This window comes from Triturus cristatus, chromosome 1_1 (genome assembly GCF_964204655.1).
Source record: "Triturus cristatus chromosome 1_1, aTriCri1.1, whole genome shotgun sequence".
In the NCBI taxonomy this organism is placed as follows: domain Eukaryota; kingdom Metazoa; phylum Chordata; class Amphibia; order Caudata; family Salamandridae; genus Triturus; species Triturus cristatus.
This window is the reverse complement of record NC_140579.1, coordinates 1,134,989,754-1,135,012,359: the sequence shown is the minus strand read 5'-3', so window position 1 is coordinate 1,135,012,359 and position 22,606 is coordinate 1,134,989,754. Positions and strand designations below refer to the sequence as shown.

The 22,606-nt window shown below is 46.6% G+C and overlaps 1 protein-coding gene across 10 annotated transcripts in view; it reads right to left on the bottom strand.

Annotated features, from left to right (window-relative positions):
- LOC146871733 (transcription factor SOX-13-like) overlaps nucleotides 1-22,606 on the bottom strand; it is a 671,695-nt gene that overhangs the window by 634,805 nt on the left and 14,284 nt on the right. For 3 of the 10 annotated variants that reach the window (XM_085651230.1, XM_085651227.1, XM_085651248.1), the window contains exon 2: nucleotides 14,823-15,066. The exons of 6 other annotated variants lie outside the window; for them this stretch is intronic. Coding sequence is in view for 1 of the 4 variants with exons in the window: in XM_085651248.1 (XP_085507374.1) it covers nucleotides 14,823-15,044 (222 nt within the window). In the remaining 3 variants the exon portion in view is untranslated. Of the gene's footprint in view, nucleotides 1-11,627; nucleotides 11,683-14,822; nucleotides 15,067-22,606 lie in introns of all 10 variants that reach the window. One more of the 10 variants, XM_085651233.1, reaches the window with a different exon arrangement.

Here is a 22,606-nt window from a genome sequence, read left to right as displayed (position 1 = left end):
TATAATTCTTAAAAATAACAAAATATCTGTAGCACTGGGACCCACTTGTATCAATGTGGGTAAAATGTGTAAAAACAAAACCTCCATGAGAAGGCCTCCGAACCTGCCTCATAATTTGGCCTCAATTGCACACTATTCCATATAATTCTTTTTTGCTCAAGGTATACTGTGCCCTTTAATTGTTTCAATATATATTTTGCAATGCCATATTATTTGGTCTAACACTGTCGTATCACTCCAGCATCCCAGAGTATAAGCAATATTGCTCACGTGCCTTCGGGTCTAACTGGTGCTATGTGGGGCTCAAAATACTAACTAATAATGTAGTAAGATGAAGACAGTTTGGAATTCATGATAGGCTATTAAGATGCTCGTTTGCATATTTATCCTGCTATCGTTTCTTGTATCCCCAATGCCATTCCTCGATGCGTCCTTGCGTTATACTTGTGTGACCTTGTGACCACTTGGAGCTGTGTTGTTCAATGGTGGCTCTTGTGGGTCCTCTCGTGTGCCTCTAGTGGACGTTGTCGCGTGGCACGTGGGGCGCTCTGAAGCATTCATGTCTGGCTGACGCTATGTGGATATCATAATAATATTAATTCCAAGCTGCTCTGCCTGGTCTCTCAGAGCTTGCCAGAGCAGCGTTGGAAATCAGGTCGCACAACTTTTCGAGAGGAGAGAAGGCATGCCTCCTGTGTGCTATGCCCTGCTTTAGTATGCTGTTGCTATGTTTTTTTGTTTACTCCATACGCAACTCATGTATTTGCTGCTGTGCCAGCTCTGTGCGTCCACTCCTCCCCAGTTGTGTGGCACCCTACCTTGACTACCTCTGAACTATTAGTCCACATATCCTACCATATATTGTATTCTATTTTTAGGTCTCGCCTGAGCTAGCGCATGCGCTAGCTCAAGCGAGACTTTTAGTAAGGGCTCCAGAAAATGCTACCACTAGAGCTTGCGTGCATGTGTGCGGGCGCGCACTTCCGTCATGGCTAATTAAGTGCATCGCGCGCGGGCACCCTTCCAGCCCGCGATCACTTTAACTTTGACGACCGCATCACGCGCACACAACTCCCGGGCTTGTTCATTCTCCCTTCGAAGACTTTAGTCAGCTCTGTGGCTGCGTTGAAGTAAGCATTTTCTTTTTTTTCTTTATTTCTCTTTTATGTGTTTACACTTCTATTTCCCTATCCTGCAGAGCCCGTGGGGTTTGTTTTCAATGCAGCGCACGACTGTTGGCCTCTCCATTTATGTCCTACAACTGCAGTGGGTATTACTGTTCGCTCAAAGGCACCAAGGATAATTTAGCTTAATAGACCTTTCTCGTCCCACACTCTTGACATCCAATCTCATACTCTCTGCCCCTCTGTTCTCTCAAGGACTCCCTGCAATAGCTCCTCTGAAAGCTCTCATTTCAGTGCTGCTGTCCTTTCTGCCCATAGTTACAGAGCCTTCTTCCTTGTATGGGAGGAGCGCTCATGTAAGGCTCCATCTTTTATGATGAATCTATGCTGCCCAGTGCATTTGCAGCACAATTTTTGCTGTTTCGTATGTCATGTCTTGATTTTCAGTTTTCGTTTTTTTTAAACTGCCAAACCAATTTCTTTAATCTAACGCATTTGTGTGCAGTCACTTTCCACCATCTTGAAGGATTCAAATGAAGTTGCTGTTTACATGCAAGGAGTCCGCTTATATTGCTTACTTTTTCAGTGCTGAAAATGCATTTGACAGTTCTCAAATTAGAACTTTAGCGTGTTTTTAACATGGTTGCCCGTTTTTTTTTTTTGTTTTATGCAAGACTGTGACAGCTATTACGTTCTATTAGAACGAAACAAAGCAGACCGGCTGTGAAAGACTTATCTTTTTGTTTGCAAGCATTCCAAAATATATTAATTCTTTTGTGTCCGCAGCTGGGAATTTTATGGAAATAAATATCTTGCAGTAATGCAATCTTGTCAGAGGCATAACAAAGGGGATTTCTATTCAGACAGTGGACATGTTTGTTTTGCATACCTCCTTCCTCAACCTCTCTACCGCTCTACCTCTCTCTCTACCTCTCTCTATACCTCTACACTCCTCTCTCTACCTCTACACTCCTCTCTCTACCTCTACACTCCTCTCTCTCTCTCTCTCCACACTCCTCTCTCTCTCTCTCTCTCTCTCCACACACCTCTCTCTCTCTCCCTCTCTCTCTCTCTACACACCTCTCTCTCTACACACCTCTCTCTCTACACACCCTTCTCTCTCTCTCTCTCTCTCTCTAAGTGGTGCTTGTCCTTAAAAAAAAAAAAAAAAGCATTGGCATAGCCAATAGGTCTCGCCTTTGGGGCCTTATAAATGTTTAACCATGCAACAGTTAATGTTGTTGCACCAAGGATATTGTGCTGCATAACTAAATACTTATATGGTCCCAAAGGCGAGACCTATTGGCTATGCCAATGCTTGTTTGCTAGAGAAATGGAGGGACAGGCAGGGTCAGACTGGCCTATAGGTCAATCGGGCAGTGCCCGATGGGCCGCTCGATCAAATAGTGAGTGGGTGTTTTTTAAATAGTTAGAAGGCCTATTTTATGGTCTGGTGGACCGGCTTTTACTGTTGATTTCCCTGATATTACTACAAACATCTGTAAAATTGCAACCACAAATGCATGCAGTCTCCCATACAGCGTCTTTACAAGTTCAGAACTGATTTGCAAATGTGAGACACTATTTTAGCTATCTGCTTTGCTAATGAGGGCTACTTTTATTTTGGTGCCCAGGCCTATTTTGTGTCCCAGAGGCGACGGATGTAAGCAGCATTGTGTCAAGGAGTGGAAAGCAGCTCTGGGTCCAGCCAGTGAGGTCTTCAGAAGCATAGGGTTTAGGCATCGTTGAAAAGCGCAGGGTACAGGCAATATGGAGAAACACAGGGTCCAAGCAGAGGGGTATGGGAAAACATAAGGTCCAAGCAGCATGGTGAAGAGCAGGTTCCAACTGGTAGGATATGATGAAGCACAGGGTCCAGGCAGCACGGGGAGCGCAGGGTCCAGGCAGCACGGGGAGCGCAGGGTCCAGGCAGCACGGGGAGCGCAGGGTCCAGGCAGCACGGGGAGCGCAGGGTCCAGGCAGCACGGGGAGCGCAGGGTCCAGGCAGCACGGGAAAGCTCAGGGACAGGCCAGTAGCGTGTGGAGAAGCGCAGAGTCCAGGCAGCATGGAGAAGGGTAGAGTTCAGTCAGTATGGAGGAGCCTAGGGTCCAACCAGGCAGTATGGGGAAGCTCAGGGTGCGGCCTGTGAGTTCTGGGAAAGCACAGGGTCTAAGCAACATGAAAAAGTGCAGGGTCCAGGGGAGGGTGCATGGAGAGGTATGGGATCCCAGAAGCAGAACAGTTTGAGGGAGAACAGCACAGGACCCGTGGGTTGGGAGTGGGGTACAAGGACAGGGTGTGGGTGAGGTACAGCATAGGCTCCAAGAAGCAGTGCGGCGCAAAGGGAGCAGAGAAAGTGCAGTATCAGAGGTCCAGGGTTCTGAGGGGGTGGAGCACGGTAATGTTCGTCCCTGAGTATAGAGTAGAGCGAAGTCAAGGGAGGGTAGCAGACAGGGTCAAGAGGAGTGTAGAGGAACAGGGTCCAGGGGAGTGCAGCAGCACAGGGTCCAGATCGATGGAGCAGTGCACACAGTACATGGGTGGTGCATGCTGGTTATATGGAGAGAGAGACCGAAAGCACATTTAGACATGGGGCGGCACAGGCTCTAGGGAAAAGCCTACAGGTCCAAGGTAGTGGGTGATCAGCTCAGTGCCTGGGGGCCACCAGAGTAACCATAGTGGAATGGGGGGCACAGAGTCTGGGAGGCTGCAGCACAGGCTTGCGGGTGAGCAGCCAGTCTTCGTCAAGAGTCTACTTACCAGAGAGCTACAGTGCACCGCAGAGCAAGTGACCCTTGACCCGGTCACTCCACTCCGCATGGCCCCCGTGTGCCCAGATTCTGCTGCTGCTGCCTTCTTGGCCTCTCTTGCTGCCGCCTCTCCTTAAGGCCCCTGCTCTCCAGGCTTGCCCTCGCTCTCCCGCTCCGTCTTCCCGCTCTTTCCACCCCCCCCCTTCCGCTCCCCGCCGCTGCTCTCCTGCGGCCCCGCACCCTTCTCTTGGCACCCGCTCCCCATTCGCCGCCCCGCTCCCGCCTCCCAGCTGCTCCTCCCTCCCACTTCGCCATATATGGCGGGGACCGCGCGTACGCGCAGCGGCCACGCGCAGCGGGCGTGCCAAAGGCAAGCCCGTCCACGCCTGGACCGCGCCCAGCGCCAGAACCCCTGGACCCCGCCGGAGCCAGCCAACCCAACAGAGATACGACGCCGCCACCCTCCACGCACTCAACACCGGCCGATAGCCAGCCTGCTACCAAGCCAACCCGAAACGCACCCACGGAGCATTCACCTGCCACGCCTGCAACTTCACCTGCACCCGTTCCTGCACCGCACCCACCAAGCCAGGCTCCAGCAACGACCACCTCAAGTGCATCTTGCTCAACACCCGCTCCATCCACAGGCACGCAGTCGAACTCTGGAACCTTCTCGACACAACATCACCAGACGTCGCCTTCCTCACAGAAACATGGATGAACGCCTCCTCAGCTCCCGACATCGCCATAGCCATCCCGGATGGCTACAAGATCGCCCGGAAGGACCGCGTCAACCAAGCCGGAGGAGGCATCGCCATCGTCCACAGAAACACCATCCGAATCACGACCAACTCCGACGACACCCTCACCGCCGCCAAACACCTTCACTTCCAGATACACACCGACCCCAAGACCACCCTCAGAGGCACCCTCGTCTACAGACCCCCGGGACCACGCACACAATTCAGCGAAGCCATCGCAGACTTCGTCAGCCCGCACGCCCTTACCTCCTCAGACTACATCCTCCTAGGAGACCTCAACTTCCACCTGGAGAACAACAATGACAGCAACACCGCCACCCTGCTGGACAACCTTGCCAACCTCGGACTCAAGCAACTGGTGAACACCCCCACCCACATCCCCGGCCACACACTTGACCCCATCTTCTCCTCCAGCAAGCACATCTCCTTCAGCCACTGCACTGGACAGACCACAGCTGCGTCCACTTCAACTTCAGGAGAACCACGACCCACAACCACCCTCAACAGGTTCTCCGCAGAAGCTGGAGCAAGATCACCGCCGACCAGCTCACCACCTCCCTCAGCCAGAACCCCCCACCAACACGACGGACCCCAACGAAGCAGCCCGCAACCTCACACAGTGGCTCACCAACTGCGCCGATGACCTTGCACCACTGAAGAACCCCCCCAGCAGACACGGCAGCAAGAAAGCCTCCTGGTTCACCAACGACCTCAAAAACTCCAAGAAAACCTGCCGTACCCTCAAGAAAGCCTGGCGCCACAACCAGACTACAGAAAACATGACAGCCCTCAAGAACGCCACCCGCAAACACCATCAACTGATCCGCACCACCAAAAGGACCACATTCAAAGAACGACTGGACAACAACGCCCACAACAGCAAGGAACTCTTCAGCATCGTCAAAGAGCTCTCCAGCCCCAGCGCCTGCAACAATGACATCACACCCTCGCAGGACCTCTGCGACTCACTCGCCTCGTTCTTTCACCACAAGATTGCCGACATACACAACAGTTTCGGCACACAGACCGCGCACCCTTCCACCGATCCGGCGCCCCCCACCACCACCCTCCGCACCTGGACGACGGTCAGCACCGAAGATACCACCCACACGATGAACACCATCCACTCCGGCTCCCCAACCGACCCCTGCCCACACCACATCTTCAACAAAGCCGACTCCATCATCGCACCCCAACTCCGGAACATCATCAACAGCTCCTTCGCATCCGCCACCTTCCCAGAGAGCTGGAAACACGCCGAGCTCAGCGCCGTCCTGAAGAAACCCACCGCGGACCCCACGGACCTCAAGAACTTCCGCCCCATCTCGCTCCTCCCCTTTCCGGCCAAAGTCATCGAGATCAAGATCGTCAACAAACAACTCTCCGCCTTCCTCGAGACCAACGGATCCCTCGACCCCTCGCACTCCGGCTTCCGAGCAAACCACAGCACCGAGACCGCCCTCTTCGCAGCCACCGACGACATCAGGTCGCTGGTCGACAACGGGGAAACAGCTGCCCTCATCCTCCTGGACCTCTCGGCAGCCTTCGACACCGTATGCCACCGCACCCTGATACAGCGCCTCAGCAACATCGCCCTCGTCACCAGCCGACTGGACTACGGAAACACCCTCTACGCTGGAACCACAGCCAAACTACAGAAAAGACTCCAGCGCATACAGAACGCCTCTGCACGACTTATCCTGGACACCCCCCGCTTCAGCCACATCTCTCCCCAGCTGAGAGACCTGCACTGGCTCCCCATCAGCAAGAGGATCACGTTCAGACTCCTCACCCACGCACACAAGGCTCTCCATGACATGGGACCCACATACCTCAACAACCGCCTCACATTCTACACACCCACCCGCCACCTCCGCTCCGCCAGCCTCGCCCTCGCCACCGTCCCGCGCATCCGCAAGACCACCGCCGGAGGAAGATCCTTCTCCTACCTGGCGGCCAAGACATGGAACTCCCTCCCCACCCACCTACGACTGACCCAGAACCATCTCTCCTTCAGGAAACAGCTCAAGACCTGGCTCTTCGAGCAGTAGCGGATCCCCCCCCCCCCAGCACCTTGAGACCCTACGGGTGAGTAGCGCGCTTTACAAATTCATTGATTGATTGATTGATTGATTGATTGAAGTACAGCAGGGCAGCAGCTGTGCAATCAGGAAAAGGAAGGTACAGTTGGGTCTGCAGCAGTGCAAATCTTTCTCCTTCATACAATACATACTGTTCAAGAAGAAACAGCAGTGCAAGCTTTCATTACCCCACAACACCACTCTAGCATTACAGTAGTGGTGCAACCTTCCCTCACGATTGAGCTAAAGGGACACCGTTGAGGGCACAGTTTCATGCGAGGTCCAAGCGGGGACATAGAGATACAGAAATAAGTTAAGGGAGTGGTACACAGGCAGCAAATCACGAGCACAATGGGAAAGCAGCACAGCTGCTCCATTTAAGGCTGTCCTTCATGCTGATAGCAGGGCTATCTCAAACTTACACTAAGAGGACAACATCACACCAGTTCTCATCTCCTTAAAACAGTTGCCAATTGAGTCCAGATTAATTTATGAAAATGCTTGTTTAATGTACAAGGCCCTCAATCTAAATGCCCGTAGATATTTGTCCAGGAAATTGTCCATCTCCTTTGGCTCCCATAGGGTAAGAAGCAAAACAAACTATCGACTGATGGGTAAACCCTTTAAGACTCTTCACTGCCCGTTCCTTCTCAGGCCATGCACTTAAGATACAGAACTCCCTAACCGGTAGCGCCAAAACTGTTAAACTCTTAACCGAATTTTTAAGCGCTATCTGAAATCTTACCTACTCTAGAACTATTTAAATACTTAATATGCCTCCATCCTGGCCTTTAATGTATCTGTTGTCCTTCCCAATTACCCATGCAAAACCAGGGAATCCGTCTTCGAGACTTGCTGTATCTAGGATATGGGCTTCAAAAAACGCCCATCTTTTTCACTGGTTCTTGTTACTGTCTTTAAGAAATGCTGGCTTTTTATTGGTGAATACAGTTAGTAGTCCCTCCTTTTTGAATTGTGTATCTGCCCATGAGGACTGTCATTTTTACATGTGTTCTTACTCTTTATGTTAGTTATACTTTGAGAGCGCTCTTTTTTGTTTAGTTGGTGTGCCTCTGCTTGTTAAGTGTTCTGTTTACTTGTGCATGAAACTTTGGTCCGCTTGCTGTCCCTTAATCTCCCCCTCACCCCTCCCACAATAATGCTCGCAGGCCCCCACCGCCCCGAGGCCACTGCTAATTTTGCTCTTTTTGTTGTTCTTTAATTTACGTTTTATTTGCCCTACAGGGCCCTCATTTAATCTGCGTTGCCCGTCTCCCCCCACAGCACTGCTTGCTCGTCCCCAACTCTGAGATTGCTGCATTGATATAAATTGTTAATTGGTTAAAAAAATAAAGGGTGCAGCACCTTATGTGGCCAAAAGAGGTCCCAAGGGACACCCAGTGACAGCCTGTGGTACTGCACCCTTTCCGTGTTTCATGAACATTAGAACAGTAAATGTTGCTGTACCCACAATAATGTGTTAAATAGGTAAATACCAGCCGCGGTCCGTGGAGGGAGTTCCGTGGGGCGGAAAGGCGGGGCGGGGGAGGGGCAGGGTGGGGGTTACTAAACACCGGAAAACGAATTTCATAGCGCGCGCTGCATCACAAAATGCGATGCGATGCAGCGCGCGCTACGAAATTCGTTTTATTTATTTAATTGTTTACTTACCTCCAATTATCCATATTCCGGTGTTTAGTACCCCCCACCCTGCCCCTCCCCGCCTTTCCGTCCCACGGAACTCCCTCCGCTGACCGCGGCTGGTAAATACATATAAGGTCCCAAAGGCGAGACCGAAAGCATTGCAAATGCTTGTTTACTTTCGAAGTATGCAATCTCACCAACTCAATTTTTAACCTTTGTGGCTATATTCAAATGTCTTTTTATTCTCCGTGCAGTAAACACTGGTACCTCACTCCGTGTCCCACATTTAAGTTCTGTAACAACGTGTTACTATTTTGTATGTAATCTATGTACATAAAATGTGATACCAAATGGATAGTGTGAGATGCTCTGATGCCCTTCGGGCTTTGTGTGCGCATTATAAAGTTTAAAAAATAAAACGTAAAATACAACACTAGGAGAGATGGTGGTGCTAAGGAGCTGGAAGCAGAAGAGGATGGCAAGGGATGACATACTCCTGATAAAATTATGGGCACATTTCACTGTGAATTACGCCAAAGAAGACACAGAAAACTAGACTGCATGAAATGGGGTGAGAGAGTGGGTTCAAGACAGTGTGTGTGTGGGGGGGGGGGCTTAGAGGGGATGTGGATAGGTTGTAAGACTGCCAGAGACAGGGCAGATGGGACAAAGAGTGCCATAGGGCAACCATTATTGTAAAGTCAATACAGCTGCAAAGGCACACCGATCCGTGTGCCATGTCAGTCAGTTCACACCATCACATCCAGCTGAAACTACTTCTCCATAAAATGACAAAGTGTGCCTCCACCGCCTTCCTATCCATGTATTGCAATGGAAGCACTGTTTTTTTCTTTTGAAATGTAATTGTGTATGCTGCATAAAAAAAGTGCAAAGGGGAAAAGGGTAAAATGGGAGGACTCGGATTGGTTGCCAGGAGGTCCCAAGGAAGCTTAACATGTGACATAGAGGAAATGAATCGGTGGAAATGGCAAAGAAAGAAATAAGTTAGAGTGAGTGCTAAGGACTGAAAAGGAAAACGGAAGGAAGGAAAGAAAGAAGATAAAGAGAAAACTGAAAGAACAGCATTAAGTGGTAAGTTTGGAAATCAGTTTGTAAAGAATTAAAGGAAATACAATCAAAGAAATTGAAGGAAATAAATTGAAATAGGGACGTAAATATAGACAAGCATTGGCATAGCCAATAGGTCTCGCCTTTGGGAACTTATAAGTGTTTAGTTTTGCAGCACAATATCCTTGGTGCAACAACATCAACTGTTACATGGCTAAGCACTTATAAGGTCCCAAAGGCGAGACCTATTGGCTATGCCAATGCTTGTCTGGTTTTATGTGCCAGACAGAATATCCTGGGGTCCAGCGGTCCCAGGCTGGTTGCTCACAGCAGCTCTCTGTTTCTGTGTGGTGGCACACACAGGTGACATGATGGTATATGCAATAACAAAAGAATGATGCTGAGAAGGGCTTCTCCCACGCATTTCTCCTGGCTGTATGAATTTATTCCCAGGAGCCAAACAGCAGAATTAGTATAACAGAGCAGGCATACCTGAATCCGCACGGAAGCGTCAATGCCTAGGCAATCATACCTGCAGCTATTGCTAATTTGCAGTCATGTCTCATGACTGTAAGCATGTCAGTGCTACCAAGGGTTCTCCAGCTGTAGCCCTTAAGTCTGAGAGGAAACCCCCAATGAGCACTCATCAGATTTAAAGCCACAGAGGTGGGATGTAGCAGTGTCAGGCACAGTTCCTCTTCGGGCAGTAGGAAAGTAAAGGCAGGCGAGTCTTTGAAAACGGGCTGGAAATTGATTAAAACGTGGACATGTATGAAATTCACTGTTTATTAGCAACTACACAATTATGTGTCTAACTCTAGGAATGCACAAAACGAAAGGAACTTCTTCCGTCCTTTAAATTTCCTCAATAAAGCTTCACAAGGCCACTGCCATTCCAGGACATCACTGGAAGTGACATAGCAGGACCTTTCACCGTCGATGATGGGTCAATATATATTTTTTAGACAATCTTTATTGGAAGTCCAAGGCCGCAATATGTTAATCAACAGTGGTTGATGAAAGGTGTATGCATTACTTCAATTGGATCCTTCGCAGGAAGTGCCTGTTCCGAGGTGTCATGGCCTACACCCTGTTCCTGTTATTGGGGGCCAATAAATCCCAGTCACTCTCGTCCTCCCTTTCCCCTGCTAATAATCCTTTAAGCTTTCCCCAGGCGTCTTCCTCTGTGACACTACTTTAACAACAACTTCAGTAAACCAAACATCAAGTCCCATTATCCCTTCTCCTCGTTCTGACTCAAAACTGATTTTCTCCTCAAGCTTCATCGATGTCAGGCATGCTGTACCTCTCAGACTGGTTTCTGGGCTCCTTTCCAGGAAAGAAGGAAGAACATGGCTGTTGGACGAGGTGAGTACTGGAGAAGCAGTGAGTCACAAAACGCAGACACGCGACAGTGCATGGGAGCCCAAGCATGTCAGGCTGCTTCACACTGTCACATTTGAGTCTGTGCTAGAGTTTCCTCTTAGTACTGGTGCAGAGGAGCAGATGACACTCATTAAGTTCGTCCCACAAGGGAAATCAGCTACTGGGGATCCAAGTCATCACACGAGTCCTAGGGCTGCAGGCAGCACCTCACTTGTGAACACTACAGCCTTTGATATTGGAGCAGCTTGAGATTGCAGCCTTCTTCCCAAGCAGCAGACCATGTCCCCCCAAGAGGTACTTCTATATTTGCAGCCAGACATGTTCTAGGGCAATACATTCATACTATTTTTATTTAGAATGTTAAAAAATCTCCCCCTTACTTGGAAGGATAAGGGTGCCGAGCGTAAAGAGATTTATGAAAGAACCATCTGCAAAATACACAATACAAAAGCCTGGTCTTGAAAGCTGTAGGTGGATTGGAGGCTGACCGACTAAATATCTTTAAAAAAGGTGTGTTTGCCTTAGCTATGTATCCTTCCTGGCGTCAATGTTTGATCCAACCTGTGCCCTATTAAGGGCCAACGATTAAGCAAATGTGCAGCTCCCATACATCTGCAAGCTCAGTTGTCTGTGCAGATAAAAGACGACAAACAAAAAAGGGTAAACCTTGCAAACAGGTGCTACCATCAAGTCGTTTTTCCAATAAACAGGAACACAAACTTGAAACCATCGCGGTAAACATCAAAGTGGCCGCGAAAGTGAAAGTAATCGTGGTCAAGCGCGTCGCGCGCGCCCGCGTACATGCACTGTACCTCTAGGCTGGCCTGGTAGCACTTTTTGGAGCCCTCTCAAAAAGTCTCGCCAGACCTAAAAAAGGGAACAAACAAAGTAAGTAAAGATGGACTTTGAAAAAAAGAAGAAAGACAGTAGCACAAGAGAAGGCAGTAGCATGAAATAAAGATATAACAAGCATTTGCAATGCAATAGGTCTCGCATTTATGCGAGTTTAAGCTTCTGGCATTGTAAATGACAATGCCTTTTATGTTTTAAAAACCAAAACATAAAAAATGCTTTGTAATTTACAATGACAATAGCTCAGTCGTGTAAATGCAAGACTTATTGCACTGCAAATGCTTGTTTTAACATGGTTAGAGGTGACAAAAGCCATCCGTTTGTAGATACTGGATCTTAAAATATCTAAAGATTCTGTCACCATTGCTGGCCACCCAACAAACACTGTATTGCAGAAGATCCAGTGCACGTTTGTTTCTTTCCACCTATTTAGATTTCACTCTGTGGTAGGGCTGCTAAATGTGGTCTGCTTTTCAGGGCAAGGGGACATGAAGATTCTTTACTCGCCTTCAGTATCCAAATTGACACCAACTGTCATATTTTGTTTCTATACAGTTTCCTAATCTGTTATTCTATTTAGCATTTTAATTCGATTTGTTGGACATCTTCACATGTGAATTAAAGTTACTAATCCTTAACCTTGTATAATGGGACAGGCAGTAGTTTAATAACCTAACTTGTAATATACCTCCTTATGGCTGTTCTCTGTATTTGCCATTTATAAAGCATAACTTCACCTCAAGGTATCTTGGTGCTGGGAACAGTTTTACAAAATGTGGGAAACTACAATAATAATGGGACCCAGCACTAAATAAATGTGCACTGAATGGAAAGAGGTTAGTGAAATAAGGGTGTTGAGGGTTTCCTAAAAACCGAATGTGTGTTAGTGTTGTAACTTTGACGTGGGCAGAAAGATTATTCCATAGTTGTTGGGAGACTCCTGGCCCATATGGAGCTACTAGGATGACTTGGGCCTGATCATCTTCAGCACTTTGGACAGGTGAAGCAGAGGTGTGAAGGTGTACAGGAGTCCTGTGCTCTGTAGTAGTGAAAGCAAAGGCCCAGACTCCAGTTGCGCTGTAGCATAATCGGGGTGTAATCATGCATGAAAGAGGGACAGATCTGGATCTCTGACTTGGTGCTTAACCTGTGATGGCTCTGGTCCAAGGGGTTCAGACGGCACAGAGGACAGATCTGCTAGAAGTAATTCAGTTGATGGTTCATATGGATCAATGGGACCTGTAGATGCGCCACAGGGAACAGGAAGAGTGACAAAGATATGCAACATGGTCTTATTAAAGGCCATGATCTGCTGTGGTACCACCAATGGGTCGGAACTTTGGGTGCATCAGGAACTGTAGGTAGTGGATCAACATTGAGTGGTACCTTTTCACTCTCACAACTTCCCTTTTGCTAGAGAGGAAGGATGGGCTTGAATCCTGCTTTGCTTATGTTTCTGCTTGAACTTTGAATTCCTGGAGGACTTGGATTGTGAAGACTTGTTGTGCAAGTTGCCTTGGTAGTTGGTCTACATTCTTAACTTGGAACAGGACTTTGGTGAGGCCTAGGACTTCTTCCTGTGTTTGAAATTTAGCTTTCACGACCCTAGATCAACTTTGGGTGCATGAGGGTGCACTCATCACATGACTGAGTTGTGCCCTGAACCCAGACACTAAAGATGTAACTTGTGCAGGGACTGTGATGACCCTGCAGTCACTCCATGGTTTGAAACCTACAGTTGTAGGCGGGGGCATTGTTCCACTGCACATTGGATTTAATTTTGGGAGCCAATAAAAGACAGATGCAAGTGGGATTGGAGCTCTGGATCTCCATGTCAGGGTGCGGAAAGGAACGAATAAGTGGCTCTGTCACTTCCGGAGTAAAACACAGCCTACTTGGAGCTGTACTCCACCACATGATGTGCGGGAGGGCTTCTATCAAAAGCTTCCGGATTCAGTTTGTGCCTCGTAAATGTGAGGAGTCTGCAATGAGAATCATCTATCAAATATGAGAGGTCAGTGTAGGCTAGTTATTAGCTAGGAGGGTCAATTAAAAAACCAGGACAATTTGTTTCTTTTTTTAAATGTATAAAATTTGGGGCGTAACCATGCTATGTGCCACAAAAAGCCGAATCTATCACTTTGGCAATGGAGGCAGACCTGAGCTGATGGCATTGGTACTATGTATTATACTGCATCCATTTTGCAAATACGTTTATTTGCATTTGCGTTAGTAGTGCTTATGCATAAAGCATTTAATTTCCACACCTCACTACAAACAGACTTATGATAAAGCCAGTTCTTGCCAATTTTAGGAAATATCATCTATTATAACTTTGAATTATGTGATAAGATACCATTGTCCAATTAATTTCAATTTGATAACTTGCTATAAACCAAATTACCAAGTTCTATTGTGCCAATGCTAGTGTGCTAAAATGTTATTGTATGCGCCATTCTACCAACTGCTATGCTCCAATATGGACTTTGAAATTAACCTTCAGGGCTTTAAATTGTGCTTCCTGTAAAGTTTTCTTCCCACATGCCAACTTCATCCTACCTTTTTACGGTAAAATCATCAAGCAATGGAACGATATCTCTTGAGTCAGTTAGGTCTTTGCATGAAGTACTGAAACCTTAAAATGCTTAAATACTGTTTTTCTCAAATAGATCTGCAGTAGCATATGGTGCACACTTGGAGAACTGTAGCTTGCTAGAACATTCCGAGTCCTCATCTGTGTCAAGTTTCCAAATCGTTATCTTTGAGTAAAAGAGGCACAAAAAAAACCTTGATAAAAGATGTACAAAGCAAAGCCTCCTTTATAGAACTTTTTGGAAGTTAATTAATGTACCTTGCCCTGCCTATGGCAAACAGGAACTTTGTGCTTGTTTATAAGAATTTGCTTGGCTGTAACTGGATGTTTTATGCGTGACGTAGCTTAGAATTTAGTTACAAACAAATAGAAAAAAAAATAGAAAGTAAGAGCTGTATGGCTTTTTCTTTGGAGTGGAAGAGCACTCATCTAATACATTTGATATAACATTTCTAAAGTAGGACATTGAGAAATTCCAGGCATCCAGAAACGAAAGTATCTCTTCGGGTAGCTGAAAAACTGACTGCATGCATTAATAAGCTGAGAAGGAATGAGCCCTTACCTGCCGCTTAGTCTTGGAGGCCATGTCTGTGTCCAGGGGAAAGCGAAAGCACGCCATGCGCGCGTTGAGGGAGCTGAGACGTACGCGTGCACATCTCTTGTACTCCGTTCGCGCACATCGGCTGTCCCTTGTGCTAATGCTGCCAGCCGTGCGCATGCACATCCTGTCCCCCTTCGGCACAGAAAGCGACAACAAGAGATCTCGCCATGGCGAGCAACGCATGCGCTGTGTCGCTAGGCGAGACCTAAAAAGGGGAGGGAAATGAGAAATAAAGAAGGAAAAGGAACAGAATTAAATGATAATGGGAAAAGGACATTAAAAATGGAAGGAATTTTTAAAAAAAATTGGAAGAGGAAAGGAAAAATTAAACAAGAATGTGAAGAAGGACAGAAAGGGGGAATGTAGGATAGAAGACAAATACACATGAACACAGAAAGTATAAATTTTAATAAAAAAGGTAAGATTTATGTAGGAGAGCAATGAGTACGTAAGGACAGTGGTCCAAGAAAATGGCAAACATTCATGGAAATCAAAGACAAGTATTCAAAACATTGATAGTGCTAAGTGTTTTAATTCACACTTGGCATCTTTCTCTTAATGTACATCCTCATATCATTGTAAATAACAGTGTCCCTAGAAAGGAACATGGTGAGGGGGAAGGAGGGGGGAAAAAACGTTTGTGTGTGTTTCGTGAGGATAGGGTAGTGATTAGAAGGGCGGTGTTATTCAAAAACAATACATCACTTTAGGCATATAAGGCTAAAACATCAAGCCCGACAGTTACAATATTAAAAAAAGCGTTAGGTGGCCATGTTCACAACAGTAACATGAATGGAAAATCTGTTGTCTTGTACTGGCTCTTTGTGGGAGTGTCGTCGTTTCGACCCCTAAGGAAATGTAGGCAATTTGATCCCTTACAACGGGGTCTTCATCAGGACTGGGTGTGGGGGGTAGGTGAAAGCGCGATCTAGGGAAGAATGGAACAATGTGTTTAGCTAAAGCCAGTGAGACATATTGATTGGGGAAGAATTAAATTGTGCATATGTTACATTATTACAGGAGAGAGCCTCTGCACAATGGCTAGTGGCTATGTTGGGCCCGCAGGCTCCTTAGGCGGAGGGAGAAAACCACAGCACCTAAAATGAATAGTGTGCAAAGATCTTATTGGGAAGAATATACATACAAAGGGCTCATAATCATAAACTACTAGTGGGTTTATATGGCACTCCATGCTGGTGAAATAAACAGAGAAACACATAGAGCGAAGTTAATTGAGAGGAGGGTGTTGGAACAGTACGTGTCTAATAGACATCGTTTAACTATCCATCGGACACAGAACTGAATATGTGCTGATAGTATTAAAGAGCTGAAGAGGATGCGTGATGAATCAATTGCGATACCGGTGCGATTGGTGACTAAACAGTGTGTGTTAAGCGAGTGAAGCCAACGCGTTAAAAAATGGAAAACGCCGGAAGATTACAGTATGCGTTACGCTAAAAGAAACCAATTGGGTAATGGTCAGAGTGCGCATTAAAATTGTGAAAAACATCGCAGAGCGGTTGAAGAATACATAGGGCGGTCATATTAATAAGGTGAGTTGAATCATGCGTGCGTAAAAAGGGCATGTGAAGCTTAAGGTCTTTTTGCATGAACATGCCGCTGGGAGAAAGCACATTTAGCTCCGCTGGTCCTTTCCTGAAGGAGTGCATGGGAGGAACATCTTGTTCTATGTCATCGGATATGAGTTCCCAGTGCCAATTTTCTTGATGGCATGACTTTGAGTGGAAAAAGTCGCAACACATATCATCCTCTCCAGGTGACCTTGGTTTCTGTTTTTGGGAGTCAGTAGGTTTTCTCTTTGATTGTACCAGGCTCTTTTTTGAGCTCTTTTAATCAATCTTTTAGGATAACCTCTCTCCACCAATCTTTCAGGCAAGTCATCAGACTGTTGCATGTAGTCGGCTTTCTTTGAGCAGTTCCTGCGGATACGTAGAAATTGTCCATAGTGGAGGTTGTCCCTCAGACCCCTGGGATGGTGACTGTTGTATCTCAGGATTGAGAGCAATGAGTAGCAAGAAGCATGAAAACAACAAAGATGTGCGGCTGATGTTTCGGCAATCAAAGTTAAACCAAACGGCAGATGTGCGCTAGGGATCAGATAAGAGCGAAGCTTGGCAAATGGAGGTAAGTGAAACTTAGAAATAGAGGTGGTTGAAAGAGAGAGAGTTGCATATGAGAGGAAAACTTAGAGTCTGTGGCAAAAGTGTCACTGATGGAGACCGGGGTGGACGTTTCAGTGTTATGAGGCAAACGGCTGACTCTTAGCATACTGTGTACATGCTAAGTATTATGTTGCCCCTGCTTGGCATACGGTGGTCATTCTAGACAGCATGGTAGACCTGGCATAGGCAGCCCTCTTAGTCATATTCTAGTCATTGGCACTATGGCGACCTTGCTCTAAAGAGTCTTCTGGCATATTAGGAGAATTTGAGGCATTATGGAGGCCAGGTATAAGATGATCATTCTAGGTATAGTGTGTGCGTTCTAGGCATTCTAGTGGACCTGGGATGAAGTGGCCTTCCATGGTCTGCAGTGGTATCCTAGGCATCATGCTGGTCATCCTGGCATAATGCTTGTGGCTGCATCAGGTGGCTATGCTTTGCATACAGTAAGAATCATTCTCGTTTTTGTTGCTATTAAAGGCATATAGTGGCCATCTTTGGCTTGCACTGTGCACCCTGGCATCGGGTGACCATCTACATTTGTGGCCAAATGTATTGCATCCCTTTGATATTTTAAAACAGATATTTAACCCCTTCAGTGCCCGCCCCTTTCCCCGCCCTGTGCCGTGCCTTTCATTAGCGGGCGGGGTCTATGACGAGCTGGACTCGTCATGGGCACAGCGCAACCGCGGCCCATGACGAGTCCAGCTCGTCATGGGCACTGAAGGGGTTAAAGAATATTTAATATTCAACTGTGGACAACAACTGTTAATGCTATTTCATTGGTCCTAAAGAGAACTGACTTATGTGATTCATGTGGAAACATTTTGTCAATACTAATAAAGTTCTTTAAGACACTATCCTTCGTACTGAAGTCTGAAACCAAAGCCCATTGTACTGGTGTTCCCCGATTGATAGGTCTGCAGTCTGAACCTGTGTGATGGTTCCATTGATTGAGTTAATGAGATCTCTCTAACCTGAGGGATAGCCATGAGGTCTTCTGACTAGGACTGTAAGATCAGCTTAACTTTTCAGCAGTAGGTCTGGCTTGATACTACAGCTGTCTGCAAAACCTAGTGTTATTAGTTTTTAGGGCTCGCGCCTGCGTTGCAGTGCACAGCACTGCTCGTGCAGCGAGAGCCCTTTTGTATGGGGTTCTGAAAGCTGCTCACACGCTTGTGCGTGTGGTTTGGGTTTCCGCGGCTGCCATTGGCTTTCGCGTGCTTTTCTTGAAAAAAAGACAACACGCAATTGGGCAAAGGCGGGCGTATGTCCCGCCTTTGCTCCGCCCATTCCCGTCGGTGGCCAGCACGCGCAGCAGCGCGCGTTCGCTTCGCTGCTGCGCTCCCTAGCCCCCGCTCCTCTGTGGTGCGCGCGCACCACTGGTTTTATTCTTAACACTGCCGTTATTTCCTAATGTTTATTTCTTTAGCTTTTGGCGGCAGCATTTTTTCTGAAACTCACACAAGATAAAAAATGCCTTTTTCCAATCTAAACGTTTGAAAACAAGGTTGTGCAGCTTTCGGTGCACTGGCTGTAGATTTACGTACAACGTGACCCGGCTGAGTCACTTTATCCATAGTGTCCATTTCTCCGCTGCGTGGTCATGACAACATGACCCTGAAAAATGTTCTTACCGACTCTGCACAACTACTTCCGCTGGAGACGGACCCGTGCCGCTCACATTCATGGCTGCGTGACAGACCCCTGTCCACGGACAGCCGGAGTTCTTCGTGACTGCTATCCCCCGCTGCAACCGTGCTGACTGTGCAACATCGGTTACATCACATCCAGAAATTTGTTATAAAGTCAGTGCTATAAAGCAGGGCGCCTGTCAGTAGAGGGTCAGACAGGGGTGCTGCTTGTCCGACTATACACTTGAGATCTTGATTCAAGATTTGTAAACAGTGAGCACATCTGGGGATTCATTTTTGGGGAAATAATACAGCTGTGGTACAGTGTGGAATATAGCCAAAAAAAGCAATTTGGACTGCAAGGCGCATGCGTACAGAAAAAGCAGCTGCTGCTTTGTGTTGGCATAACTCAACGATGGTGCCTCCATGCGAAAGCCCTGCCGGCCCCTTCAGGCTTCCATAGCTCAGAGATAGTCATAGGCTTTGGGCTGAAAGGCCGCCCCCCACCACACACGTGGGCGCACACACACACCGCAGGGGCTTCAGGTGCTTGTGTTACTTCCGCTGGTGCTAAACTGGTAACATGTTGAGTTGTGTACTACCTATTATTTAAGCATGGCCGGAAATGCAGTTTGTGTAGCTAGATACACAAGGGGTTAATATAAGGCTATTATAATAGGAGAATAGGCGCCCAATTGCACATTATAAAGAGCATGTCACCTCGTAGTTCAATGACCATATACAGGCATGATGCTGACGAATGAGTGCTTGGATAAGGGCATGGAAGTCAGAAGAGATTTACCAAAGCCTTATAAAAGGGGTCTGGAAGAACCCAAGCAGTCTGGCTCAGACCCGCAGCCCCTCTCCTGCCCTCGTTTAAATCCCGCTAGTGTGTTCGAAGCGCTGCACAAGAGAACATCCTCGGCTTTCCAAAGTCTGTCACCCACCTCACTGCTATGTATTCGACTTTTTCTGTACTCCCCCTTGCATCTATATGCCCCTACACACCGTGCTCTCTCTCATCTCCCCTTGACTTACTGCGTACTTTTTCAAATATCTCTACTCACCTGCCCTCCACCCCCCATCTTTTCATCCCCCTCCCGACCAGCTGCCCCAACCCCTTCTCTCCCACCAGCCTCTGCCCAGACACAGCCTGCTTGCACAGATATCAAACGGCCATCGTGGCAATAAGTGCGACTGAACCTACCTGAAACTAGATTCCTACAAATACCCGCCACGCCTGGCTCTGCATGCAGTGCCTGGATGGGCGCCTTTCTTAAAGCAGCGCTAAGCATAGCACTTCATATGTGTGGCGTGTGTATATGTGTGTGGTGTGTTTGTATATATATTGTGCGTATTTACACCTTCGGGAGTGTGACGTGAATGCAATTGTGTGTGTGTAGTGGTAACGTGTGTAGTTGATGTGTTAGCAGTAAGTGTGCGTGTGTGTGTAAATGAAACCCCGTTGTTCTAATTTTTTCACAGCTGGCGAAGCGTCGAGAGCAGCACTTGGTGTGGGAAATAATCCCATTTGTGCGTCTCTGAACTGGTCTGGAGTCTAGGCGCTGTGCTTTCTTCCACGAGTGCTGCTAACGTCTTAATTTCTGTGCCGAAGAAAGAAGGAAACGAGCGGGTCCAAGCCACAGGTCTAGGAGATGTTAAACACCGAGATTCTTTCGGAATTTATCGCGAAACGTCCCACATAAACAGCGCGGTGACAGCCCCTTGATTCTCTTGCCTTCCTCTTTGTGTCAATTTTACGAGTGCACGGGTCAGAGCACTTCTGCGGCAAGCACCTTCCAGCACCTCTGAAAGAACATACTTCAGCTTGTTGTGTTATTGTGCTGGTACACATTACCAGGCTAGGGTTTGAAATCGGCAATTTAAACATACATTGTGTGATCTTGAAAACTGCTAGCAACAGCGGCAAATAAAGTATGGAACTCTCGGGGTTTGAGTTGTAAGTGACTGGTTAAAACTGCAGTCTTAGGCACAGAGATCCAATTTTAGAGGCCCGCTCTACCATCCAAAGTTTGGACTCTTAACACCCGCAAACACCTCCCAATAACTTTGCTAAACATAACAGCTTGCGAAGGGGAGAGGATGTGGCCTAACAGCTAGAGCGGGTCGACCTCAAACCTGGGGAATTGGGTTCGTGTCTCGGCAGACACGCTCAACATCCTGTCATTCTGGGCAAATCACTGAATATCCCCGTGCCTACCAAAAATGAATGTGTCTGTGTGAAACGTAACTAGTGTTCATGCAAAGCGCCCAAGTTTGGAACGGAGTAAACCGGTTCAAGACCCTGCGTCGGCTCCATATTATATGATTCTGGGAAAATCGCGTATTCTCCCCGAGCCTACACATATGAATTTGACCTCGTGTGAGTAGTTTGGTGGTCATGTAAAGCGCTCAGAAGCAATGTCAATAGCTCAAACTTGCCTAAATGCGAGACCTATTGCATTGCACATGCTTGTTTAAAATAGGCATAGAGTGGGTTTTGGCTCCACACTCAGTGGTATTTCCCTCTCACCTCAAGCTATAGGCTGTTTCGAATATCATTCCATCTCCTAAGGAGTTCTTCTTTTGCAATACACCAGGGACGAGTTAATGTCTCAAGCATACATAGAATCATCACACATTAAATTATGTATCTCATATTTATATTTCATATAGAAAACAATCATTTCTGTTTTGTTTTTTTCCCCCAAGGTAATTGTGTTTTTAATGTTTAAAATCACAACTCAAAATAGAGGCCAGACCTACGGGCTGTGTTAATGCCGAATGGTGAAATTGGACTGGAAATGCACTCCTTTTCCACCATTCATTTTTATCAGGTTTTGTTCTTGAAAAATTAAATTAACCTACCAATACACATGGGAGGATCAGACTTGTTTGACCCAATATAAAAGTATTGGAATAGTTTGTGAACGCCTCTTTGAAGCTAGTTACAAAGCGCATTGCTTTTTTGGTCAATATCTTCAAAAACAGTGCCACAAAAGTGCAAAATGTGGTCTCTTTGTTCAAAATATTCTTTAGAGCGCAAGAGGGAAGTTGACATCCCAACACCACCTCTCATTTAAGGGTAGTTTCAGTAGTCAGGTCGTGATACTCTGAATTATATAATGAGCAGGGCCACTGGAGTCATGCAATTCTGCGTCCACTCCTTTTTTGAATAATTATAGATTAGCGACGTTTGCCACATAAGCCACCTCCTGCAGATCTTAGCAAAAATAATTTTGTTTCTAGCTCAAATTTCTTTCGCTCAATTTGGATAAAGGTGGAATTGCAGCTAAAAAGCATCCCTAGTTAATTATCAATTTGTATGAAATGGCAGGCATTCAGACCTATTTGACTAAGCATCTCTCGTCACGTATGCGAAATTCATTCTTAATGTTAAGACTTGGTACTTATTCAACTAAGGATGGGACTCCGAATGGTTACATGAATGGCCAAATAGTAACTTCAGGCTCTGTGACTACATTATGGCACATAGTATGTAATTGTCCATGTTTATTAAGGTATCGTCAAATATATTGTTAAAACCTTTATTTTTAAATGCAGGATAAGAACGTGCTGACAATCACTTACTTTATGTTTATCAGGCAAATTCTATTCCACTTATCTGCCGATTTGTCAAGTTTTTGGCTGAGGTTGAAAAAAAATTGAACACTTCAACTTAACTTGCCGTTTAGCTGAGAACACTGCTGTTTTTCTGCTGATAGTCGACTAATCGAATTAATAATTCTTAAGGGTCATTATGCTATATAATGTTTTGAGTTATTCTGTCATTCAGTGGTTGAACAGAGTGAATTATTCATGATGCGTTATGCACTTTTACATGTGTGCACGTGTTTTGTGACTATTTTGCACATGCTTCACTGTTATGTAATGTTTGGTTATAATCTAGTCGTCGTTGAGTTTTTGG